The 27,235-nt window shown below is 39.6% G+C and overlaps 2 protein-coding genes across 18 annotated transcripts; both read right to left on the reverse strand.

Moving 5' to 3' along the window:
* Window positions 1–716: 716 nt before the first annotated feature.
* Window positions 717–26,624, reverse strand: LOC108881999 (uncharacterized). Of its 17 annotated transcripts, XM_051075616.1 has the most exons (7): window positions 26,576–26,624; window positions 26,096–26,437; window positions 14,264–14,305; window positions 13,975–14,016; window positions 13,735–13,845; window positions 13,586–13,620; window positions 12,763–13,015 (listed from the first exon to the last, which is right to left on the reverse strand). In XM_051075616.1, exons 1-7 carry the CDS (start codon window positions 26,619–26,621, stop codon window positions 12,893–12,895), a joined length of 741 nt encoding a protein of 246 aa, XP_050931573.1. In that variant the 5' UTR covers window positions 26,622–26,624; the 3' UTR covers window positions 12,763–12,892. The 17 variants fall into 17 exon arrangements, with proteins under 17 accessions (XP_050931584.1, XP_050931585.1, XP_050931580.1 ...); XM_051075627.1 differs by lacking the exons at window positions 12,763–13,015; window positions 13,586–13,620; window positions 13,735–13,845; window positions 13,975–14,016; window positions 14,264–14,305 and adding exons at window positions 717–969; window positions 5,241–5,275; window positions 18,386–18,496; window positions 25,896–25,934; XM_051075628.1 differs by lacking the exons at window positions 12,763–13,015; window positions 13,735–13,845; window positions 13,975–14,016; window positions 14,264–14,305 and adding exons at window positions 717–969; window positions 18,386–18,496; window positions 25,896–25,934.
* LOC108881998 (uncharacterized) lies at window positions 20,913–22,983 on the reverse strand. The gene is made up of 6 exons (XM_051075633.1): window positions 22,932–22,983; window positions 22,416–22,757; window positions 22,216–22,254; window positions 21,976–22,086; window positions 21,827–21,861; window positions 20,913–21,165 (listed from the first exon to the last, which is right to left on the reverse strand). Exons 1-6 carry the CDS (start codon window positions 22,975–22,977, stop codon window positions 21,043–21,045), a joined length of 696 nt encoding a protein of 231 aa, XP_050931590.1. The 5' UTR covers window positions 22,978–22,983; the 3' UTR covers window positions 20,913–21,042.
* Window positions 26,625–27,235: the final 611 nt, after the last annotated feature.

A 27,235-nucleotide genomic window follows, 5' to 3' on the forward strand; every position in this document is an offset into this window, starting at 1 on the left:
ACCGATGCTTTATAATATTCAAAGGGTTAAAATCAGTATTGTCAATATCCTAAAGAGGAAGATGGCAATATTCATTTTTGGCATCATGAAACCCAGTGCTGCATTATCGCTCACATACCAACAGAAGATTGGAAACCTGTTGTATGTTAACTGGTTGTATCTTTGTGCCTTCCAGGTTGTGTTTGAACTGTTATTGATAACCTTTGAGTCCTCAGAGACTCAGCACTGTTGAGTCTGTCTGCAGCGTTCCTGTTATGAGATGTGACAGGACTGTAGACTCTTTCTTGTTTAACATTTTATTTGATCTTGCTGTTTGTGATCTTGATTATGATAAAACTCGTTGCTTGTTTCAGTTTTCTTTCCTTTGCTCCAGTGAAACTGTTTCAGTTAACACCTCTCACCATCAGACCGAATAGTTGAGTGTAACCTGAGACTGTGGCTGAATATTCTCTAAATGGACGACTGTTCAATGGCAGAAATGAACTCCGACCACACTGAGCCGTCTCATCCTGTCAAACATGTGGTGTGTATCTCACTCGCTCCACCCCCCCCAGACCATTTCATTCTCCCTATAAGTAAATTTGACAGTTATCAGTGTCCTCTCTGACTCCTCCTCCATCACACATCAATCATTCTCTTTTTCCTCTCAGACAAACAGAGACTTTGACTGAGAGAGAGAGAGAAACATGAACAACAACACAACCAGAACACAGAAACATTGATCAAACTTTTATTTAGTAGCATTGAGTCCTTCCACACACCACCCACACACACAAACACTCCAGCAGATGAATATGATAAAGCATCAGTTCCACTCTGAGCTGCTGTTCCAGTGGTTTCCTGAGTCTATCTGGTGGCAGCGTACACAACATTTGGCTCCAGCTCTCTCTCTGATGGAGGCCTGCGCTTTCTCTTTGCTTTTGACTGGAAACTTAGAGCTGCGTAGTTCAGGTCATCTGAGCCCAGGTTCTGTCAATCAGAGTATTTAGAGTCACACACTGTAAAACACACTGTAGCTGATTTACCCTGAACAGGTCACCAGTCTATCACAGGGTTAATCATAGTCTAGTTAAATGTAATTTAAATGATAAAACCTTTTAATGGAATTGTTGAAACGTCATTATGATATAGAACAGATTGAGTGACACAAGACCATTAACAGAACCAACACTGCTACAACAGTTAATGTGAATTTTAAAATGGTTGTAACTGTACTTCAGAAACTATACGCAGCTAGCTTATATGGTTAGAACAGCATGGCAGAAGAGCTAAATTTTCTCTTCATTGACAAGAAAATCTTCTGGTTGAGCTGATGGACATTTTCATGTTTGGGAAGACGGGAACACGAGTGATTACAAGTAGCATTTTCCATTCTGAGTAAAACTTCCTCAAGTTAATGAGCCTCAGCTGTCAGTTTAAAGTTTGAAGATCACAGTTGAAGTTAGAGTTTATTAATGTGAATTAACAGGACTAATATGTATTCATCTTACAGAGGACTATCATGACTGCCTGCTTGTCTGAACGTGCTGTTTGATGCCACTTGCAGCTCTATGGGACAAAGATCATTAACAGACTAATCATCAGTTGAAACTTTTAGATCATAAGGTTCAGTTTATATGAGTCAAACAATGGCTTTACCTTGTTTCTTTCTGTCTGTGGTTCTTCATTCACAGCTACGTGACAAAAGACAAAAGTCTGATCAGTTCATTATTACTGAGCATATACTCTGATTTGGATTTGTCCATCATTGACAAGAGGATGAGTTACAGATTATAAATCAGCTGTACCTGTCTGAAGTTTCCTGATTTTAACAGCCAGAACAATGATGACTATAGTGAGGAAAACAGTCAGACCACCCAGGACCACAGTCATCAGGTTTGTTATTCCATCAGGGGTTTCTGTGATAAAACTGATAGATTAGGATCTGTTTTTAACTGGTGGGTTTAGACATGGTTCACATTGAAATAACACGTCCTATTGTAATATGTACAATGAAAGAATCTTAAGAGATAGCAGGAGACCCTTACTTTCAGTCTTAAAATCCACTTCATTGTCAAAGTCACCATCTGTAAAAATGCATGGATGAAATTATTTGACACAGTGTCAGTCGTTAGTTTGTCTTTGTGCTGTTTTTGACACAACCGTGACAATAAATATGAGAGAGTTTACTGTAAATATGATGAGATAAAGACATCTCTGAAAGAGTTTAGACTTAAATACAATCTTAGCTTGAACATTTAAATGTATTGTTTTGGCAAAGACTGTGTGTGTGTAAATGTAAAATCCACAGAAATACAGTCCAGAGTCAGAGAAATCCACTCGCTTGATTTGGAGAAAGACAGTGGAGATGTTGGAGCTCATTTCAAATCTGTTTTGAAATCCATCACAGAATGAAGCTTCACCATCAGATCCATGCATAGCGGAGACACAGCTGACCTCAGTTCTGTTGACCAGTCTGAACCACTCTGTCAGAGTTCGACGTTTAGAAATGTTGGGGCACAGCAGTGTGACTTCTTGACCAAGCTGGACCTCCACAGTCTGAGTCTCAGACACTGAGACAGAGATCCAGTCTGAAACACAGCAGAGACAACAAGAGATTTTCCTCTGAGTTTATAACAGCAACAATGAACTCAGCTCTGATTTGCCAGTGGAAACTCTAGTGGTGCTAACCTGGTGCTGAGAATAATCAGTTAATAATACAGTACTTACTGATGCAGCAGAGAATCAAAGCTGTTATCAAGGTAAAGCTCCTCATTGTGCGTTTAATCATGTCACTGCCAGAATCATTTGAACCACTGAGCTCTTATAAAGGGGTTAGTGGGGCGGGGTGTCTTTTGTTTTTCATCTTTCCGCTCAGACTTACCAGCCAGTGTGAAGCAGTGTCCTCTCCAAACGCACTCTGGTTTAGCTCCAGGAAACATTCAGCAACAAACACTGTATCTGAGGGTAGGAACAACTACTTGTATGGTCATTTAGCTTGTAGGACTTGTTGATTCATTCACTCTACAGTCTCAGGAATGAAGAAAAATCCCAGGAACTTTATGGAGTTTTCTTGACAAAGCTCAAATCTGTCCTGGTGACACCCAGTAATGTGCCCTTTTTGAATTTTTGTACCATTCTCCTTTGAATGGTCTATACTTGTACAGTCCTTTTAGCTGGTTTTCCATTTCCATGAAAAACACTTGTGGAAACTTGCAGTTACATGCACCTGTTTTATGTTGCAACATATTAACAGAAAGGGAGGCACATGGTTTTTCATTCTCCAGTCACTGGATTTGCCAATCACATCAACTGTACCGATGCTTTATAATATTCAAAGGGTTAAAATCAGTATTGTCAATATCCTAAAGAGGAAGATGGCAATATTCATTTTTGGCATCATGAAACCCAGTGCTGCATTATCGCTCACATACCAACAGAAGATTGGAAACCTGTTGTATGTTAACTGGTTGTATTTTTGTGCCTTCCAGGTTGTGTTTGAACTGTTATTGATAACCTTTGAGTCCTCAGAGACTCAGCACTGTTGAGTCTGTCTGCAGTGTTCCTGTTATGAGATGTAGGATGATGGAGTGCGTTATCTTGATGCCCCCAACTCCTAATATTCACATCACAGGAGTGAATGGAAATGTACATTAAACAGCAATTTTTTCAGATTTTCTGGAACTTTGTTTGAAATTTGAGCTTCATTTGCACGGTCACTTGACTATAGAGAGTTTTTTATTAGAATGACAACAATGAAGGTCGGTTGGTGGGATCAGCAACTATAGGATGGATCACTGTGAAACTATGAGCCTTAATGTTGATGTTAGCACTGAGCTCAAAGGATCAGTGTGTCTAAGTTCAGCCTCACAGAGTCCGTGACATGACTGTAGACTCTTTGTCTTGTTTAACATTTTATTTGATCTTGCTGTTTGTGATCTTGATTATGATAAAACTCGTTGCTTGTTTCAGTTTTCTTTCCTTTGCTCCAGTGAAACTGTTTCAGTTAACACCTCTCACCATCAGACCGAATAGTTGAGTGTAACCTGAGACTGTGGCTGAATATTCTCTAAATGGACGACTGTTCAATGGCAGAAATAAACTCCGACCACACTGAGCTGTCTCTTCCTGTCAAACATGTGGTGTGTATCTCACTCGCTCCACCCCCCACAGACCATTTCATTCTCCCTATAAGTAAATTTGACAGTTATCAGTGTCCTCTCTGACTCCTCCTCCATCACACATCAATCATTCTCTTTTTCCTCTCAGACAAACAGAGACTTTGACTGAGAGAGAGAGAGAGAAACATGAAGAACAACACAACCAGAACACAGAAACATTGATCAAACTTTTATTTAGTAGCATTGAGTCCTTCCACACACCACCCACACACACAAACACTCCAGCAGATGAATATGATAAAGCATCAGTTCCACTCTGAGCTGCTGTTCCAGTGGTTTCCTGAGTCTATCTGGTGGCAGCGTACACAACATTTGTCTCCAGCTCTCTCTCTGATGAAGGCCTGTGCTTTCTCTTTGCTTTTGACTGGAGACTTAGAGCTGCGTAGTTCAGGTCATCTGAGCCCAGGTTCTGTCAATCAGAGTATTTAGAGTCACACACTGTAAAACACACACTGTAGCTGATTTAGCCTGAACAGGTCACCAGTCTATCACAGGGTTAATCATAGTCTAGTTGCATTTAATTTAAATGATAAAACCTTTTAATGGAATTGTTGAAACGTCATTATGATATAGAACAGATTGAGTGACACAAGACCATTAACAGAACCAACACTGCTACAACAGTTAATGTGAATTTTAAAATGGTTGTAACTGTACTTCAGAAACTATATGCAGCTAGCTTATATGGTTAGAACAGCATGGCAGAAGAGCTGAATTTTCTCTTCATTGACAAGAAAATCTTCTGGTTGAGCTGATGGACATTTTCATGTTTGGGAAGACGGGAACACGAGTGATTACAAGTAGCATTTTCCATTCTGAGTAAAACTTCCTCAAGTTAATGAGCCTCAGCTGTCAGTTTAAAGTTTGAAGATCACAGTTGAAGTTAGAGTTTATTAATGTGAATTAACAGGACTAATATGTATTCATCTTACAGAGGACTATCATGACTGCCTGCTTGTCTGAACCTGCTGTTTGATGCCACTTGCAGCTCTATGGGACAAAGATCATTAACAGACTAATCATCAGTTTAAACCTTTAGATCATAACGTTCAGTTTATATGAGTCAAACAATGGCTTTACCTTGTTTCTTTCTGTCTGTGGTTCTTCATTCACAGCTATGTGACAAAAGACAAAAGTCTGATCAGTTCATTATTACTGAGCATATACTCTGATTTGGATTTGTCCATCATTGACAAGAGGATGAGTTACAGGTTATAAATCAGCTGTACCTGTCTGAAGTTTCTTGATTTCAACAGCCAGAACAATGACAAGTATAGTGAGGAAAACAGTCAGAGCACCCAGGACCACACTCATCAGGTTTGTTATTCCATCAGGGATTACTAAAATACAAAGGTAGATTAGGCTCTGTTGTTTTATCTGCTGGCATTAGGTGACAGGTTGATGCTGAAATTACTCACCCTATGGTAACATGCACAATGAAGAAATCAAAAAAAGAGATAGAGATTAAAGGAGAATCTTACTTTTAGTCTTAAAATCCATCACATCAGATTCAGTTTTACCTTTAAAAAAAACATGGATGAAATTATTTGACACACATAAAGTTTTAGCCTTAGATTGTTTTTACTGTAAATATTATTAAATGAAAACATCTCTGAAAGAGTTTAGACTTTCAGTTTTAAAATCCACTTCATTGCCAGATTCACGATCACCTTTAAAACACATGGGTTAAATAATTTGACACAAACTGGATTTTAGTTGGTGCTGCTTTCACTGCTGTGATATTCCATTTGAGATGCGGTTTACTGTAAATATGATGAGATAAAGACATCTCTGAAAGAGTTTAGACTTAAATACAATCTTACCTTGAACATTTAAATGTATTGTATTGGCAAAGACTGTGTGTGCGTTGATGTAAAATCCACAGAAATACAGTCCAGAGTCAGAGAAATCCACTCGCTTGATTTGAAGAAAGACAGTGGTGATGTTGGAGCTCATTTCAAATCTGTTTTGAAATCCATCACAGTATGAAGCTTTTTCATTAGACTTGTACATAGAGGAGACACAGCTGATCTTGGTTTTGCTGATCAGTCTGAACCACTCTGTCACACTCTCTTGTTTAGAAATGTTGGGGCACAGCAGTGTGATTTCTTCACCAGGCTGGACCTCTACAATGTGAGTCTCTGAGACAGAGATCCAGTCTGAAACAAACAGTGACAAAAAGAGATTTTGTTGATATGGGAAGGCAAACAACACCCGTTAATAATTGGAAAAATAAATTGTGAATTTAGCAACGTGCAGGTCAATGACAAAAGTAAAATCAGTAATAAAGTTGAGAGTAATTTAGTTCCAGTACTTAATGAGGCTGCAGAGCTATTATCCCCAAAAAAAAAAAAAAAAAAAAAAAAAAAAAATGACTGCAGCTCTGCAATGTCTGTAACTGAAGTGTGACCAGGTAGAGAGCGCTTTCAATATAAAGTTATTTTTGTTCCTTTAACCACGTAAATGCTTATTTCTAACTGCTTATTTAATAGAGTGGGACACTAGTGCTTCCAAACGCCCAGAGAGACAGAATATAAAGACATGTAACATGTTACTGTAATAGGGCAACAACAACAATTACTTCAGCTCTGATTAGCACATTTAGAGTTTGATGGGTTACTTGTTACATCACTTGGTGCTGAGAATAATCAGTTAATAATACAGTACTTACTGATGCAGCAGAGAATCAAAGCTGTTATCCAGGTAAAGCTCCTCATTGTGCGTTTCGTCGTGTCACTGCGAGGATTGTTTGAACTGAGCTCTTATAAAGAGGTTAGAGGGGCGGGGTGTCTTTTGTTTTTTTATCTTGCAGCTCAGACTTACCAGCCAGTGTGAAGCAGTGTCTTTTCCAAATGCACTCTAGTTCAGCTTCAGCAAATGTGCAATAACATTACTTAATTGGAAAGTTTGCCACAAAGAACTGCAGATGCATGAAGAACACCTCATATTGATAATGTCATTACATTGAACCATTGAATACATTGAACCAAATCGATACAATACAGTGACAAAAGTTAACCAGCCCTGTGCTTGGCCGTGCTACACCAGGCAGGGTAAAGCTTGGTTACTTTCCCACTGAAGGGGAAAAAGAAGATGCTTTCTGATGTGCTGTAGTGTTTAAAGCCCATTAAGCTGCAGTTGTCCTGGCTGTGTGGCTTCAGTGTTGCTGAGGGAATCAGTGGTTGCTGCTTTGTTCTCCTTGCATAGTTGGACACTTGACACTAACTCTTCTTTGTGGCTCTGATTGCCTGTAAGATCAGCTGGCAGACTTTGTGTTGCACCTGCTGGTGTTGTTACTCAACTGGTGTTAAATTGGGTGTAAAACCTTTGGTAGTCTCTTGTGTTGCTACCAAGGTTCAGTGCAGGCCTTTACTTCGGGCTCATGGAAGTCGGAGAGCAGCAGCTCCTGTTGAAGAGCAGGCCGAGAAGCTTTGTTCCTACCCTTGAGGCAGGATGACGAGAAGGAGAGCAACTCCTGCTCTCTGTTGAGCAGGGAGGCAGAGAAGAGTGGAGGACATCTGAGTTTTGTTGGTGTGGTGACATCATTGGTCGTAGGCCATACAATAAGTTAAGTGATGGTAGTTGGAGTTGAGAGGATTTTACACCTAGGTGTGTCAGTTTCCTAAATAAAAAGGTGACAATATTCAATTTTGGCACTCTACATCTCTGAAATGTCCATCATTTTGTTTATCAGCAAACCCAGTGCTGCATTATTCATCATATACCCACTGAAGATTAGGAATTCTTCTCCAACTCTCTAAAACTAGTCGTATCTTTGTACTATCCAAGTTGTCCTTGGGTGATTTGAGTCCACATAGGCTCAACACTGTTGAGTCTGGCTGTGCTGCTCCTGTAATGAGATGTTATAAAGTTTGTGTACAACCACCTGTTTTTATGCACATAAATTTGTGCATAAAAATCAGAGTGGAATCAGCAAGTGGTCGTAAAAAAAAATTCAAAATATCACTTGGCTGAGGTGGACAAGTTGGTGTAGCGATAAAGACATGATGCACATGAAGCAAGTGACGTAAAGGTTCTGCATGGAGAAATCTGAAAAATCTTGTTATTACTGACACCTGTGGCCGAGTGAACTGCAGCCTGTGTCCTGTTGCTTGCGCTCACGCTCATACTGCTCTCGCACTGTGTAAGTAGGCGGGCGCTAGGATCCATAAAGTTCTTACCGACCCTGTTAGTCTCTTTACCAGCCCTCACTGTATGTTTGCTGGGAGTGTCTGAATCACTGTCCAACCATGGCAATAATGTTACCGAGGAAACAAGCAAGGGTTAGCTTAGCTACACTGCAGGGATGTAGCTAAAACACAGTATCACAATGTCATAGGCTTTGCAGTAATGTTAGCTCACCTGTCCAATAGGACGAGAGCCAGCTCTTGGTTGGTTTTGATCCTCAAAACTGAATGAAGGTGCCTCTATAAATCAAATAGGTCAAATCCCCGTAATGTTGTTATTGTGTGAGTATGTTGATGTTAGTTCTAAGCTTGCTGTGTGTGATTTTGATTGTGAGAATGTGTTACTTACCTCTGATCTTGTGGTCATGGCTGAGGTCTTGCTGTGGTGGACTCGTACAGTGTTTGTGCTGGTTTATCTTACTGTTAATTTTTTCCCTCCACTATTTTTCCAAAAAGTCTAAATACAGCAGCAAGTTAAATTTGTCTTGAACAACAGGTTAGTTTTCACTGCTTCCTTTGATACTTTCCTTCAGAGCTTTGACTTTAAAGGCCTCATGATCTTCACCTCAGTTGTGCTCAGACTTAACTATAAGTGACAGTCATCAGTGTCATTTCTCACTCCTCCTCCATCACACATCAATCATTCTCTTTTTCCTCTCAGACAAACAGAGGCTTTGACTGAGAGAGAGAGAGAAACATGAAGAACAACACAACCTGAATACAGACACATTGATCAAACTTTTATTTAGTAGCATTGAGTCCTGCCACACACCACCCACACACACACAGACACTCCAGCAGATGAATATGATAAAGCATCAGTTCCACTCTGAGCTGCTGTTCCAGTGGTTTCCTGAGTCTATCTGGTGGCAGCGTACACAACATTTGGCTCCAGCTCTCTCTCTGATGGAGGCCTGCGCTTTCTCTTTGCTTTTGACTGGAAACTTAGAGCTGCGTAGTTCAGGTCATCTGAGCCCAGGTTCTGTCAATCAGAGTATTTAGAGTCACACACTGTAAAAATATACGCAGCTAGCTTATATGGTTAGAACAGCATGGCAGAAGAGCTGAATTTTCTCTTCGTTGGCAAGAAAATCTTCTGGTTGAGCTGATGGACATTTTCATGTTTGGGAAGAAGGGAACACGAGTGATTACAAGTAGCATTTTCCATTCTGAGTAAAACTTCCTCAAGTTAATGAGCCTCAGCTGTCAGTTTAAAGTTTGAAGATCACAGTTGAAGTTAGAGTTTATTAATGTGAATTAACAGGACTAATATGTATTCATCTTACAGAGGACTATCATGACTGCCTGCTTGTCTGAACGTGCTGTTTGATGCCACTTGCAGCTCTATGGGACAAAGATCATTAACAGACTAATCATCAGTTGAAACTTTTAGATCATAAGGTTCAGTTTATATGAGTCAAACAATGGCTTTACCTTGTTTCTTTCTGTCTGTGGTTCTTCATTCACAGCTACGTGACAAAAGACAAAAGTCTGATCAGTTCATTATTACTGAGCATATACTCTGATTTGGATTTGTCCATCATTGACAAGAGGATGAGTTACAGATTATAAATCAGCTGTACCTGTCTGAAGTTTCCTGATTTTAACAGCCAGAACAATGATGACTATAGTGAGGAAAACAGTCAGACCACCCAGGACCACAGTCATCAGGTTTGTTATTCCATCAGGGGTTTCTGTGATAAAACTGATAGATTAGGATCTGTTTTTAACTGGTGGGTTTAGACATGGTTCATATTGAAATAACACGCTCCATGGTATCACGTACAGTAAAAAAAACCCTGAGAGATTGAAGGAGAACCTTACCTTCAGTTTTAAAATCCACTTCACTGCAAGATTCACCATTACCTTTAAAATACATGGGTTCAGTTATGACACACATTGGATTTTAGTTGGTGCTTTCTTAAACATGGTTAATTATGAAATTACACACCATATTGTAACACATAGAATGAAGAATATAGGAAGAGATTGAAGGGGAACCTAGATTAGGCTCTGTTTTCAATCTGGTATCTCTAGACATGGCTGGTTTGAAATTATACACCCTTTGGTATCACAGAGTAAAAAATCCTGAGAGATTGAAGGAGAACCTTACTTTCATTCTTAAAATCCACTTCATTGCCAGATTCACGATCACCTTTAAAATACATGGGTTAAATAATTTGACACAAACTGGATTTTTGTTTGTGCTGCTTTCACTGCTGTGATATTATATTAGAGATGCAGTTTACTGTAAATATGATGAGATAAAGACATGTCTGAAAGAGTTTAGACTTAAATACAATCTTACCTTGAACATTTAAATGTATTGTATTGGAAATGACTGTGTGTGCGTAAATGTAAAATCCACAGAAATACAGTCCAGAGTCAGAGAAATCCACTCGCTTGATTTTAAGAAAGACAGTGGTGATGTTGGAGCTCATTTCAAATCTGTTTTGAAATCCATCACAGAATGAAACTCCACCAGACCAGCGCATAGAGGAAACACAGCTGACCTCAGTTCTGTTGACCAGTCTGAACCACTCTGTTGTAGTTGAAAATTTAGAAATGTTGGGGCACAGCAGTGTGACTTCTTGACCAAGCTGGACCTCCACAGTCTGAGTCTCAGACACTGAGACAGAGATCCAGTCTGAAACACAGCAGAGACAACAAGAGATTTTCTTCTGAGTTTATAATGTCACAGTTACTGTAATAAGGCAACAACAACAATTACTTCAGCTCTGATTAGCACATTTAGAGTTTGATGGGTTACTTGTTACATCACTTGGTGCTGAGAATAATCAGTTAATAATACAGTACTTACTGATGCAGCAGAGAATCAAAGCTGTTATCAAGGTAAAGCTCCTCATTGTGCGTTTCGTCGTGTCACTGCGAGGATTGTTTGAACTGAGCTCTTATAAAGAGGTTAGAGGGGCGGGGTGTCTTTTGTTTTTTATCTTTCCGCTCAGACTTACCAGCCAGTGTAAAGCAGTGTCTTTTCCAAATGCACTCTAGTTCAGCTTCAGGAAATGTGCAATAACATTAACACTGAAAAAAGAGCTCATTGGAAAGTTTGCCACAAAGAACTGCAGATGCATGAAGAATGTCAACAGTATTGATTCTTTGTTATATTAATGGTTAAATCAGTCATGGGTTGTATTAACCAAGTATTTTCCATCAGTGACTGATGTTTTTTTAACAATGACAGAAAAATCTGAAGGCTGTCCATCATTTTGACAGATTAGAACATTCAGGGTGATCTGTCGTTACGTTGAATAATTCACACAAAACACGGTCAATAAATGTTCCCTGACTCCAAACCTCTGACTGATGTGGTGCTGGTAACTCCAGTCTCCGGTGTGGCAGTGGAGTGTGGGTTCAGCCTTTAGAACAAAATGAAGATGGCCATGAGAAATCATCTGTCCGAGGCAAAGACACAAACCTAATGACAATCTGCAGCAATCTCCCTTGATGTGGTTGGTTACACTCAGCGAGCACCCAGTTTGAGTCCATACACATCAGAGTGAAACATGTCGACAATAATGGATTGCATCCACAATGGATTACAGTTTATTTTGTTCAGACATTCATGGTCCTCAGAGGAGGAATCCAAATGACACAGTGGTGCTGACTTTTCCTCCAGCACCACCATGAGATTAACTTTCATGGTTTTGAGTGCGATGTCTCAGCAAGTATTGGATGGATTTCTGTGAGACTGTATGACCATAATGTTGATGTTGTGTGATATGAGCATGTTGATGTTAGCACTGAGCTCAAAGTATCACTGTGTTCAGCCTCACAGAGTCAGTGACATGACTGTAGACTCATTTTATTTGATCTTTTTGAGTGTGATCTTGATTGTGAGAATACTTGTTAACTTATTCCAACTTACTGATGTAGTGTGTGATGATAAAGTAGATAAGTTTGTGTGAGGTGAGGAGTGGAGTGTTAACAATGTCAGGAGAGACTGATAAATCTGGTTTAAAGCAGCATTATTCCTCCTCTGTGAGAACAGCAAGTCCTCTGATGTTTGTGGTCATGGCTGAAGTCTTCCTGTGGTGGACTCATAAAATGTCTGTCACCACAGGGTGCTGGTTTATCTTATTGTCAAATACAGCAGCAAGTTTAATTTGTCTTGAACAACAGGTTAGTTTTTACTGCTTCCTTTGATACTTTCCTTCAGAGCTTTGACTTTAAAGGCCTCATGATCTTCACCTCAGTTGTGCTCAGACCACACTGAGCTGTCTCTTCCTGTCAAACATGTGGTGTGTATCTCACTCGCTCCACCCCCCACAGACCATTTCATTCTCCCTATAAGTAAATTTGACAGTTATCAGTGTCCTCTCTGACTCCTCCTCCATCACACATCAATCGAGAGAGAGAGAAACATGAAGAACAACACAACCTGAACACAGAAACATTGATCAAACTTTTATTTAGTAGCATTGAGTCCTTCCACACACCACCCACACACACAAACACTCCAGCAGATGAATATGATAAAGCATCAGTTCCACTCTGAGCTGCTGTTCCAGTGGTTTCCTGAGTCTATCTGGTGGCAGCATACACAACATTTGTCTCCAGCTCTCTCTCTGATGGAGGCCTGCGCTTTCTCTTTGCTTTTGACTGGAAACTTAGAGCTGCGTAGTTCAGGTCATCTGAGCCCAGGTTCTGTCAATCAGAGTATTTAGAGTCACACACTGTAAAACACACACTGTAGCTGATTTAGCCAAAACCTAACCCCAAAAACCAGAACAGGATAATTTGAGCAAAGACGTGTGTTCTTTAAACTTGTTCTTTTGCAAATGTTTATTGTTTGTAACTGTAGGTCAGAAACTATATGCAACCAGCTAGAATGGTTATAACAGCATGGCAGAAGAACTCAATTTTCTCTTTGTAACAAGAATAAATTCTAGTTTGATGGACATTTTCATGTTTGTGAAGAAGACAACAAGAGCAGCTACAAGCATCATTTTGTCACATTCTGAGTAAAACTAAAACCTCTCAGAGTCGCTACGTTAAAGTTTGAAGATCACAGTTGAAGTTAGAGTTTATTAATGTGAATTAACAGGACTAATATGTATTCATCTTACAGAGGACTATCATGACTGCCTGCTTGTCTGAACGTGCTGTTTGATGCCACTTGCAGCTCTATGGGACAAAGATCATTAACAGACTAATCATCAGTTTAAACTTTTAGATCATAAGGTTCAGTTTATATGAGTCAAACAATGGCTTTACCTTGTTTCTTTCTGTCTGTGGTTCTTCATTCACAGCTACGTGACAAAAGACAAAAGTCTGATCAGTTCATTATTACTGAGCATATACTCTGATTTGGATTTGTCCATCATTGACAAGAGGATGAGTTACAGATTATAAATCAGCTGTACCTGTCTGAAGTTTCCTGATTTCAACAGCCAGAACAATGATGACTATAGTGAGGAAAACAGTCAGACCACCCAGGACCACAGTCATCAGGTTTGTTATTCCATCAGGGGTTTCTGTGATAAAACTGATAGATTAGGATCTGTTTTTAACTGGTGGGTTTAGATATGGTTCATATTGAAACTACACGCTCCATGGTATCACGTACAGTAAAAAAACCCTGAGAGATTGAAGGAAAACCTTACCTTCAGTTTTAAAATCCACTTCACTGCAAGATTCACCATTACCTTTAAAATACATGGGTTCAGTTATGACACACATTGGATTTTAGTTGGTGCTTTCTTAAACATGGTTAATTATGAAATTACACACCATATTGTAACACATAGAATGAAGAATATAGGAAGAGATTGAAGGGGAACCTAGATTAGGCTCTGTTTTCAATCTGGTGTCTCTAGACATGGCTGGTTTGAAATTATACACCCTTTGGTATCACAGAGTAAAAAATCCTGAGAGATTGAAGGAGAACCTTACTTTCATTCTTAAAATCCACTTCATTGCCAGATTCACGATCACCTTTAAAATACATGGGTTAAATAATTTGACACAAACTGGATTTTAGTTGGTGCTGCTTTCACTGCTGTGACATTACATTTGAGATGCAGTTTACTGTAAATATGATGAGATAAAGACATGTCTGAAAGAGTTTAGCTTAAATACAATCTTACCTTGAACGTTTAAATGTATTGTATTGGCAATGACTGTGTGTGCGTTGATGTAAAATCCACAGAAATACAGTCCAGAGTCAGAGAAATCCACTCGCTTGATTTTAAGAAAGACAGCGGTGATGTTGGAGCTCATTTCAAATCTGTTTTGAAATCCATCACAGTATGAAGCTTTGTCATTAGACTTGTACATAGAGGAGACACAGCTGATCTTGGTTTTGCTGATCAGTCTGAACCACTCTGTCACACTCTCTTGTTTAGAAATGTTGGGGCACAGCAGTGTGATTTCTTCACCAGGCTGGACCTCTACAATGTGAGTCTCTGAGACAGAGATCCAGTCTGAAACAAACAGTGACAAAAAGAGATTTTGTTGATATGGGAAGGCAAACAACACCCGTTAATAATTGGAAAAATAAATTGTGAATTTAGCAACATGAAGGTCAATGATAAAAGTAAAATCAGTAATGAAGTTGAGAGTAATTTAGTTCCAGTACTTAATGAGGCTGCAGAGCTATTATCCCAAAAAAAAAAAAAAAAAAAAAAAAAAAAAAATGACTGCAGCTCTGCAATGTCTGTAACTGAAGTGTGACCAGGTAGAGAGTGCTTTCAATATAAAGTTATTTTTGTTCCTTTAACCACGTAAATGCTTATTTCTAACTGCTTATTTAATAGAGTGGGACACTAGTGCTTCCAAACGCCCAGAGAGACAGAATATAAAGACATGTAACATGTTACTGTAATAGGGCAACAACAACAATTACTTCAGCTCTGATTAGCACATTTAGAGTTTGATGGGTTACTTGTTACATCACTTGGTGCTGAGAATAATCAGTTAATAATACAGTACTTACTGATGCAGCAGAGAATCAAAGCTGTTATCAAGGTAAAGCTCCTCATTGTGCGTTTCGTCGTGTCACTGCGAGGATTGTTTGAACTGAGCTCTTATAAAGAGGTTAGAGGGGCGGGGTGTCTTTTGTTTTTTATCTTGCAGCTCAGACTTACCAGCCAGTGTGAAGCAGTGTCTTTTCCAAATGCACTCTAGTTCAGCTTCAGCAAATGTGCAATAACATTACTTAATTGGAAAGTTTGCTACAAAGAACTGCAGATGCATGAAGAACACCTTATATTGATAATGTCATTACATTGAACCATTGAATACATTGAACCAAATCGATACAATACAGTGACAAAAGTTAACCAGCCCTGTGCTTGGCCGTGCTACACCAGGCAGGGTAAAGCTTGGTTACTTTCCCACTGAAGGGGAAAAAGAAGATGCTTTCTGATGTGCTGTAGTGTTTAAAGCCCATTAAGCTGCAGTTGTCCTGGCTGTGTGGCTTCAGTGTTGCTGAGGGAATCAGTGGTTGCTGCTTTGTTCTCCTTGCATAGTTGGACACTTGACACTAACTCTTCTTTGTGGCTCTGATTGCCTGTAAGATCAGCTGGCAGACTTTGTGTTGCACCTGCTGGTGTTGTTACTCAACTGGTGTTAAATTGGGTGTAAAACCTTTGGTAGTCTCTTGCGTTGCTACCAAGGTTCAGTGCAGGCCTTTACTTCGGGCAGGCCTCATGGAAGTCGGAGAGCAGCAGCTCCTGTTGAAGAGCAGGCCGAGAAGCTTTGTTCCTACCCTTGAGGCAGGATGACGAGAAGGAGAGCAACTCCTGCTCTCTGTTGAGCAGGGAGGCAGAGAAGAGTGGAGGACATCTGAGTTTTGTTGGTGTGGTGACATCATTGGTCGTAGGCCATACAATAAGTTAAGTGATGGTAGTTGGAGTTGAGAGGATTTTACACCTAGGTGTGTCAGTTTCCTAAATAAAAAGGTGACAATATTCAATTTTGGCACTCTACATCTCTGAAATGTCCATCATTTTGTTTATCAGCAAACCCAGTGCTGCATTATTCATCATATACCCACTGAAGATTAGGAATTCTTCTCCAACTCTCTAAAACTAGTCGTATCTTTGTACTATCCAAGTTGTCCTTGGGTGATTTGAGTCCACATAGGCTCAACACTGTTGAGTCTGGCTGTGCTGCTCCTGTAATGAGATGTTATAAAGTTTGTGTACAACCACCTGTTTTTATGCACATAAATTTGTGCATAAAAATCAGAGTGGAATCAACAAGTGGTCGTAAAAAAAAATTCTAAATATCACTTGGCTGAGGTGGACAAGTTGGTGTAGCGATAAAGACATGATGCACATGAAGCAAGTGACGTAAAGGTTCTGCATGGAGAAATCTGAAAAATCTTGTTATTACTGACACCTGTGGCCGAGTGAACTGCAGCCTGTGTCCTGTTGCTTGCGCTCGCGCTCATACTGCATTCGCACTCTGTTCTTACCGACCCTGTCAGTCTCTTTACCAACCCTCACTGTATGTTTGCTGGGAGTGTCTGAATCACTGTCCAACCATGGCAATAATGTTACCGAGGAAACAAGAAACGGTTAGCTTAGCTACACTGCAGGGATGTAGCTAAAACACAGTATCACAATGTCATAGGCTTTGCAGTAATGTTAGCTCACCTGTCCAATAGGACGAGAGCCAGCTCTTGGTTGGTTTTGATCCTCAAAACTGAATGAAGGTGCCTCTATAAATCAAATAGGTCAAATCCCCGTAATGTTGTTATTGTGTGAGTATGTTGATGTTAGTTCTAAGCTTGCTGTGTGTGATTTTGATTGTGAGAATGTGTTACTTACCTCTGATCTTGTGGTCATGGCTGAGGTCTTGCTGTGGTGGACTCGTACAGTGTTTGTGCTGGTTTATCTTACTGTTAATTTTTTCCCTCCACTATTTTTCCAAAAAGTCTAAATACAGCAGCAAGTTAAATTTGTCTTGAACAACAGGTTAGTTTTCACTGCTTCCTTTGATACTTTCCTTCAGAGCTTTGACTTTAAAGGCCTCATGATTTTCACCTCAGTTGTGTTCAGACTTAACCATAAGTGACAGTCATCAGTGTCATTTCTCACTCCTCCTCCATCACACATCAATCATTCTCTTTTTCCTCTCAGACAAACAGAGGCTTTGACTGAGAGAGAGAGAGAGAGAGAGAAACATGAAGAACAACACAACCTGAACACAGAAACATTGATCAAACTTTTATTTAGTAGCATTGAGTCCTTCCACACACCACCCACACACACAAACACTCCAGCAGATGAATATGATAAAGCATCAGTTCCACTCTGAGCTGCTGTTCCAGTGGTTTCCTGAGTCTATCTGGTGGCAGCGTACACAACATTTGGCTCCAGCTCTCTCTCTGATGGAGGCCTGCGCTTTCTCTTTGCTTTTGACTGGAAACTTAGAGCTGCATAGTTCAGGTCATCTGAGCCCAGGTTCTGTCAATCAGAGTATTTAGAGTCACACACTGTAAAACTATATGCAACTAGCTTATATGGTTAGAACAGCATGGCAGAAGAGCTGAATTTTCTCTTCATTGACAAGAAAATCTTCTGGTTGAGCTGATGGACATTTTCATGTTTGGGAAGACGGGAACAGGAGTGATTACAAGTAGCATTTTCCATTCTGAGTAAAACTTCCTCAAGTTAATGAGCCTCAGCTGTCAGTTTAAAGTTTGAAGATCACAGTTGAAGTTAGAGTTTATTAATGTGAATTAACAGGACTAATATGTATTCATCTTACAGAGGACTATCATGACTGCCTGCTTGTCTGAACGTGCTGTTTGATGCCACTTGCAGCTCTATGGGACAAAGATCATTAACAGACTAATCATCAGTTTAAACTTTTAGATCATAAGGTTCAGTTTATATGAGTCAAACAATGGCTTTACCTTGTTTCTTTCTGTCTGTGGTTCTTCATTCACAGCTACGTGACAAAAGACAAAAGTCTGATCAGTTCATTATTACTGAGCATATACTCTGATTTGGATTTGTCCATCATTGACAAGAGGATGAGTTACAGATTATAAATCAGCTGTACCTGTCTGAAGTTTCCTGATTTCAACAGCCAGAACAATGATGACTATAGTGAGGAAAACAGTCAGACCACCCAGGACCACAGTCATCAGGTTTGTTATTCCATCAGGGGTTTCTGTGATAAAACTGATAGATTAGGATCTGTTTTTAACTGGTGGGTTTAGACATGGTTCATATTGAAATAACACGCTCCATGGTATCACGTACAGTAAAAAACCCTGAGAGATTGAAGGAGAACCTTACCTTCAGTTTTAAAATCCACTTCACTGCAAGATTCACCATTACCTTTAAAATACATGGGTTCAGTTATGACACACATTGGATTTTAGTTGGTGCTTTCTTAAACATGGTTAATTATGAAATTACACACCATATTGTAACACATAGAATGAAGAATATAGGAAGAGATTGAAGGGGAACCTAGATTAGGCTCTGTTTTCAATCTGGTGTCTCTAGACATGGCTGGTTTGAAATTATACACCCTTTGGTATCACAGAGTAAAAAATCCTGAGAGATTGAAGGAGAACCTTACATTCATTCTTAAAATCCACTTCATTGCCAGATTCACGATCACCTTTAAAATACATGGGTTAAATAATTTGACACAAATTGGATTTTAGTTGGTGCTGCTTTCACTGCTGTGATATTATATTTGAGATGCAGTTTACTGTAAATATGATGAGATAAAGACATGTCTGAAAGAGTTTAGACTTAAATACAATCTTACCTTGAACATTTACATGTATTGTATTGGAAATGACTGTGTGTGCGTAAATGTAAAATCCACAGAAATACAGTCCAGAGTCAGAGAAATCCACTCGCTTGATTTTAAGAAAGACAGTGGTGATGTTGGAGCTCATTTCAAATCTGTTTTGAAATCCATCACAGAATGAAACTTTGCCATCAGACCAGCGCATAGAGGAGACACAGCTGACCTCAGTTCTCTTGACCAGTCTGAACCACTCTGTCTGAGTTCGATGTTTAGAAATGTTGGGGCACAGCAGTGTGACTTCTTGACCAAGCTGGACCTCCACAGTTTGAGTCTCAGACACTGAGACAGAGATCCAGTCTGAAACACAGCAGAGACAACAAGAGATTTTCCTCTGAGTTTATAACAGCAACAATGAACTCAGCTCTGATTTGCCAGTGGAAACTCTAGTGGTGCTAACCTGGTACTGAGAATAATCAGTTAATAATACAGTACTTACTGATGCAGCAGAGAATCAAAGCTGTTATCAAGGTAAAGCTCCTCATTGTGCGTTTAATCATGTCACTGCCAGAATCATTTGAACCACTGAGCTCTTATAAAGGGGTTAGTGGGGCGGGGTGTCTTTTGTTTTTCATCTTTCCGCTCAGACTTACCAGCCAGTGTGAAGCAGTGTCCTCTCCAATCGCACTCTAGTTTAGCTCCAGGAAACATTCAGTAACAAACACTGTATCTGAGGGTAGGAACAACTACTTGTATGGTCATTTAGCTTGTAGGACTTGTTGATTCATTCACTCTACAGTCTCAGGAATGAAGAAAAATCCCAGAAACTTTATGGAGTTTTCTTGACAAAGCTCAAATCTGTCCTGGTGACACCCAGTAATGTGCCCTTTTTGAATTTTTGTACCATTCTCCTTTGAATGGTCTATACTTGTACAGTCCTTTTAGCTGGTTTTCCATTTCCATGAAAAACACTTGTGGAAACTTGCAGTTACATGCACCTGTTTTATGTTGCAACATATTAACAGAAAGGGAGGCACATGGTTTTTCATTCTCCAGTCACTGGATTTGCCAATCACATCAACTGTACCGATGCTTTATAATACACGAGGGCTTAAAATCAGTATTGTCAGTATCCTAAAGAGGAAGATGGCAATATTCATTTTTGGCATCGTGAAACCCAGTGCTGCATTTTCGCTCACATACCAACAGAAGATTGGAAACCTGTTGTATGTTAACTGGTTGTATCTTTGTGCCTTCCAGGTTGTGTTTGAACTGTTATTGATAACCTTTGAGTCCTCAGAGACTCAGCACTGTTGAGTCTGTCTGCAGCATTCCTGTTATGAGATGTGACAGGACTGTAGACTCTTTCTTGTTTAACATTTTATTTGATCTTGCTGTTTGTGATCTTGATTATGATAAAACTTGTTGCTTGTTTCAGTTTTCTTTCCTTTGCTCCAGTGAAACTGTTTCAGTTAACAACTCTCACCATCAGACCGAATAGTTGAGTGTAACCTGAGACTGTGGCTGAATATTCTCTAAATGGACGACTGTTCAATGGCAGAAATAAACTCCGACCACACTGAGCTGTCTCTTCCTGTCAAACATGTGGTGTGTATCTCACTCGCTCCACCCCCCCCAGACCATTTCATTCTCCCTATAAGTAAATTTGACAGTTATCAGTGTCATTTCTCACTCCTCCTCCATCACACATCAATCATTCTCTTTTTCTTCTCAAACAAATGACAGAGAAAATAAGAACGACAGAGACTTTGACTGAGAGAGAGAGAGAAACATGAAGAACAACACAGCCTGAACACAGAAACATTGATCAAACTTTTATTTAGTAGCATTGAGTCCTTCCACACACCACCCACACACACAAACACTCCAGCAGATGAATATGATAAAGCATCAGTTCCACTCTGAGCTGCTGTTCCAGTGGTTTCCTGAGTCTATCTGGTGGCAGCGTACACAACATTTGGCTCCAGCTCTCTCTCTGATGGAGGCCTGCGCTTTCTCTTTGCTTTTGACTGGAAACTTAGAGCTGCGTAGTTCAGGTCATCTGAGCCCAGGTTCTGTCAATCAGAGTATTTAGACTGTAAAACACACTGTAGCTGATTTACCCTGAACAGGTCACCAGTCTATCACAGGGTTAATCATAGTCTAGTTAAATGGAATTTAAATGATAAAACCCTTTAATGGAATTGTTGAAACGTCATTATGATATAGAACAGATTGAGTGACACAAGACCATTAACAGAACCAACACTGCTACAACAGTTAATGTGAATTTTAAAATGGTTGTAACTGTACTTCAGAAACTATACGCAGCTAGCTTGTATGGTTAGAACAGCATGGCAGAAGAGCTGAATTTTCTCTTCATTGACAAGAAAATCTTCTGGTTGAGCTGATGGACATTTTCATGTTTGGGAAGACGGGAACAGGAGTGATTACAAGTAGCATTTTCCATTCTGAGTAAAACTTCCTCAAGTTAATGAGCCTCAGCTGTCAGTTTAAAGTTTGAAGATCACAGTTGAAGTTAGAGTTTATTAATGTGAATTAACAGGACTAATATGTATTCATCTTACAGAGGACTATCATGACTGCCTGCTTGTCTGAACCTGCTGTTTGATGCCACTTGCAGCTCTATGGGACAAAGATCATTAACAGACTAATCATCAGTTTAAACTTTTAGATCATAAGGTTCAGTTTATATGAGTCAAACAATGGCTTTACCTTGTTTCTTTCTGTCTGTGGTTCTTCATTCACAGCTACGTGACAAAAGACAAAAGTCTGATCAGTTCATTATTACTGAGCATATACTCTAATTTGGATTTGTCCATCATTGACAAGAGGATGAGTTACAGATTATAAATCAGCTGTACCTGTCTGAAGTTTCCTGATTTTAACAGCCAGAACAATGATGACTATAGTGAGGAAAACAGTCAGACCACCCAGGACCACAGTCATCAGGTTTGTTATTCCATCAGGGGTTTCTGTGATAAAACTGATAGATTAGGATCTGTTTTTAACTGGTGGGTTTAGACATGGTTCATATTGAAATAACACGTCCTATTGTAAAATGTACAATGAAAAAATCTTAAGAGATAGCAGGAGACCCTTACTTTCAGTCTTAAAATCCACTTCATTGTCAAAGTCACCATCTGTAAAAATGCATGGATGAAATTATTTGACACAGTGTCAGTCGTTAGTTTGTCTTTGTGCTGTTTTTGATACAACCGTGACAATAAATATGAGATAGTTTACTGTAAATATGATGAGATAAAGACATCTCTGAAAGAGTTTAGCTTAAATACAATCTTACCTTGAACATTTAAATGTGTTGTATTGGAAATGACTGTGTGTTTGTAAATGTAAAATCCACAGAAATACAGTCCAGAGTCAGAGAAATCCACTTGCTTGATTTGAAGAAAGACAGTGGTGATGTTGGAGCTCATTTCAAATCTGTTTTGAAATCCATCACAGAATGAAGCTTTGTCATTAGACCAGTGCATAGAGGAGACACAGCTGACCTCAGTTCTGTTGATCAGTCTGAACCACTCTATCACACTCTCTTGTTTGGAAATGTTGGGGCACAGCAGTGTGACTTCTTGACCAAGCTGGACCTCCACAGTCTGAGTCTCAGACACTGAGACAGAGATCCAGTCTGAAACACAGCAGAGACAACAAGAGATTTTCCTCTGAGTTTATAATGTCACAGTTACTGTAATAAGGCAACAACAACAATTACTTCAGCTCTGATTAGCACATTTAGAGTTTGATGGGTTACTTGTTACATCACTTGGTGCTGAGAATAATCAGTTAATAATACAGTACTTACTGATGCAGCAGAGAATCAAAGCTGTTATCAAGGTAAAGCTCCTCATTGTGCATTTTGTTGTGTCACTGCGAGGATTGTTTGAACTGAGCTCTTATAAAGAGGTTAGAGGGGCGGGGTGTCTTTTGTTTTTTATCTTTCCGCTCAGACTTACCAGCCAGTGTAAAGCAGTGTCTTTTCCAAATGCACTCTAGTTCAGCTTTAGCAAATGTGCAATAACATTAACACTGAAAAAAGAGCTCATTGGAAAGTTTGCCACAAAGAACTGCAGATGCATGAAGAATGTCAACAGTATTGATTCTTTGTTATATTAATGGTTAAATCAGTCATGGGTTGTATTAGCCAAGTATTTTCCATCAGTGACTGATGTTTTTTTAAACAATGACAGAAAAATCTGAAGGCTGTCCATCATTTTGACAGATTAGAACATTCAGGGTGATCAGTTGTTACGTTGAATAATTCACACAAAACACGGTCAATAAATGTTCCCTGACTCCAAACCTCTGACTGATGTGGTGCTGGTAACTCCAGTCTCCGGTGTGGCAGTGGAGTGTGGGTTCAGCCTTTAGAACAAAATGAAGATGGCCATGAGAAATCATCTGTCCGAGGCAAAGACACAAACCTAATGACAATCTGCAGCAATCTCCCTTGATGTGGTTGGTTACGCTCAGCGAGCACCCAGTTTGAGTCCATACACATCAGACCGAAACATGTCGACAACAATGGATTGCATCCACAATGGATTACAGTTTATTTTGTTCAGACATTCATGGTCCTCAGAGGAGGAATCCAAATGACACAGTGGTGCTGACTTTTCCTCCAGCACCACCATGAGATTAACTTTCATGGTTTTGAGTGCGATGTCTCAGCAAGTATTGGATGGATTTCTGTGAGACTGTATGACCCATAATGTTGATGTTGTGTGATATGAGCATGTTGATGTTAGCACTGAGCTCAAAGTATCACTGTGTTCAGCCTCACAGAGTCAGTGACATGACTGTAGACTCATTTTATTTGATCTTTTTGAGTGTGATCTTGATTGTGAGAATACTTGTTAACTTATTCCAACTTACTGATGTAGTGTGTGATGATAAAGTAGATAAGTTTGTGTGAGGTGAGGAGTGGAGTGTTAACGATGTCAGGAGAGACTGATAAATCTGGTTTAAAGCAGCAGTATTCCTCCTCTGAGAACAGCAAGTCCTCTGATGTTTGTGGTCATGGCTGAAGTCTTCCTGTAGTGGACTCATAAAATGTTTGTCACCACAGGGTGCAGGTTTATCTTATTGTCAAATACAGCAGCAAGTTTAATTTGTCTTGAACAACAGGTTAGTTTTCACTGCTTCCTTTGATACTTTCCTTCAGAGCTTTGACTTTAAAGGCCTCATGATCTTCACCTCAGTTGTGCTCAGACCACACTGAGCTGTCTCTTCCTGTCAAACATGTGGTGTGTATCTCACTCGCTCCACCCCCCACAGACCATTTCATTCTCCCTATAAGTAAATTTGACAGTTATCAGTGTCCTCTCTGACTCCTCCTCCATCACACATCAATCATTCTCTTTTTCCTCTCAGACAAATGACCGAGAAAATAGGAACGACAGAGACTTTGACTGAGAGAGAGAGAAACATGAAGAACAACACAACCTGAACACAGAAACATTGATCAAACTTTTATTTAGTAGCATTGAGTCCTTCCACACACCACCCACACACACAAACACTCCAGCAGATGAATATGATAAAGCATCAGTTCCACTCTGAGCTGCTGTTCCAGTGGTTTCCTGAGTCTATCTGGTGGCAGCATACACAACATTTGGCTCCAGCTCTCTCTCTGATGGAGGCCTGCGCTTTCTCTTTGCTTTTGACTGGAAACTTAGAGCTGCGTAGTTCAGGTCATCTGAGCCCAGGTTCTGTCAATCAGAGTATTTAGAGTCACACACTGTAAAACACACTGTAGCTGATTTAGCCTGAACAGGTCACCAGTCTATCACAGGGTTAATCATAGTCTAGTTAAATGTAATTTAAATGATGAAACCTTTTAATGGAATTGTTGAAACGTCATTATGATATAGAACAGATTGAGTGACACAAGACCATTAACAGAACCAACACTGCTACAACAGTTAATGTGAATTTTAAAATGGTTGTAACTGTACTTCAGAAACTATACGCAGCTAGCTTGTATGGTTAGAACAGCATGGCAGAAGAGCTGAATTTTCTCTTCATTGACAAGAAAATCTTCTGGTTGAGCTGATGGACATTTTCATGTTTGGGAAGACGGGAACAGGAGTGATTACAAGTAGCATTTTCCATTCTGAGTAAAACTTCCTCAAGTTAATGAGCCTCAGCTGTCAGTTTAAAGTTTGAAGATCACAGTTGAAGTTAGAGTTTATTAATGTGAATTAACAGGACTAATATGTATTCATCTTACAGAGGACTATCATGACTGCCTGCTTGTCTGAACGTGCTGTTTGATGCCACTTGCAGCTCTATGGGACAAAGATCATTAACAGACTAATCATCAGTTGAAACCTTTAGATCATAAGGTTCAGTTTATATGAGTCAAACAATGGCTTTACCTTGTTTCTTTCTGTCTGTGGTTCTTCATTCACAGCTACGTGACAAAAGACAAAAGTCTGATCAGTTCATTATTACTGAGCATATACTCTGATTTGGATTTGTCCATCATTGACAAGAGGATGAGTTACAGATTATAAATCAGCTGTACCTGTCTGAAGTTTCCTGATTTTAACAGCCAGAACAATGATGACTATAGTGAGGAAAACAGTCAGAGCACCCAGGACCACAGTCATCAGGTTTGTTATTCCATCAGGGGTTTCTGTGATAAAACTGATAGATTAGGATCTGTTTTTAACTGGTGGGTTTAGACATGGTTCATATTGAAATAACACGTCCTATTGTAATATGTACAATGAAAAAATCTTAAGAGATAGCAGGAGACCCTTACTTTCAGTCTTAAAATCCACTTCATTGTCAAAGTCACCATCTGTAAAAATGCATGGATGAAATTATTTGACACGGTGTCAGTCGTTAGTTTGTCTTTGTGCTGTTTTTGACACAACCGTGACAATAAATATGAGAGAGTTTACTGTAAATATGATGAGATAAAGACATCTCTGAAAGAGTTTAGCTTAAATACAATCTTACCTTGAACATTTAAATGTACTGTATTGGAAATGACTGTGTGTGCGTTGATGTAAAATCCACAGAAATACAGTCCAGAGTCAGAGAAATCCACTCGCTTGATTTTAAGAAAGACAGTGGTGATGTTGGAGCTCATTTCAAATCTGTTTTGAAATCCATCACAGAATGAAGCTTCACCATCAGACTTGTACATAGCGGAGACACAGCTGACCTCAGTTCTGTTGACCAGTCTGAACCAGTCTGTCTGAGTTGGATGTTTAGAAATGTTGGGGCACAGCAGTGTGACTTCTTGACCAAGCTGGACCTCCACAGTCTGAGTCTCAGACACTGAGACAGAGATCCAGTCTGAAACACGGCAGAATCAGCAAAGAATTCCTTCTCATTGGATCAAACAGACACATTTTTATGAATTCAGTACTAATTAGTCTTCAAGTATTTAAGCATTTAATTTGGTGCGGAGAATAATTGAATGCCAGTACTCACTGTAGCTGTAGAGAAATAAAGCTGTTATCAAGATAAAGCTCCCCATTGTGCGCATAACCGTGTCACAGCAAGGACACTTTATATTGTGTCAGGGGTGTGCTTTACAAAGGGGCGTGGTATTTAATAGTTCACGCTAGGTGGCTCTAACCTCTCAACACTTTTTTTTCTATACCAGATGCAATTTGAGACAAAATATACTTCAAAGAATTTCAGACCACGGTTCTTCAGAGATTTTATCAGATTTGTACAGCCGTCGTGCAAGGTATCCTCACCTCCTTTGTGACTAGTACAGCAGGTCAGGCAGTCACACATGCAAAATCAAGTTCAGGTTTATTGTCATTTACCCTTGTACAAGCATAGAGTTGGACTCAATTTTGTTCTTCTGTGGGCTGGAGGTACAAAAATAAATGGATGACACAGCAATACAGACAGAACAATGGACAAACCAGCATGGGCTTGAGAAGCCAATATATATTTAGAAAAACAATAAGCATGACTGCACATTACAGATACTGTATTTGATAATAATATAAACACTGCTAAATAAATGAGGGACAAAACTTAGAGACATATGATTGCGACCAGCAGCAGGGCAGGGACTGGGACTGCTTACTGCAGGGTATGGTCAGTCTGCCTCTCCCTGTAGTCCACAACCACCTC

The sequence above is a fragment of the Lates calcarifer genome, linkage group LG14, assembly GCF_001640805.2.
Source record: "Lates calcarifer isolate ASB-BC8 linkage group LG14, TLL_Latcal_v3, whole genome shotgun sequence".
NCBI lineage: Eukaryota > Metazoa > Chordata > Actinopteri > Centropomidae > Lates > Lates calcarifer.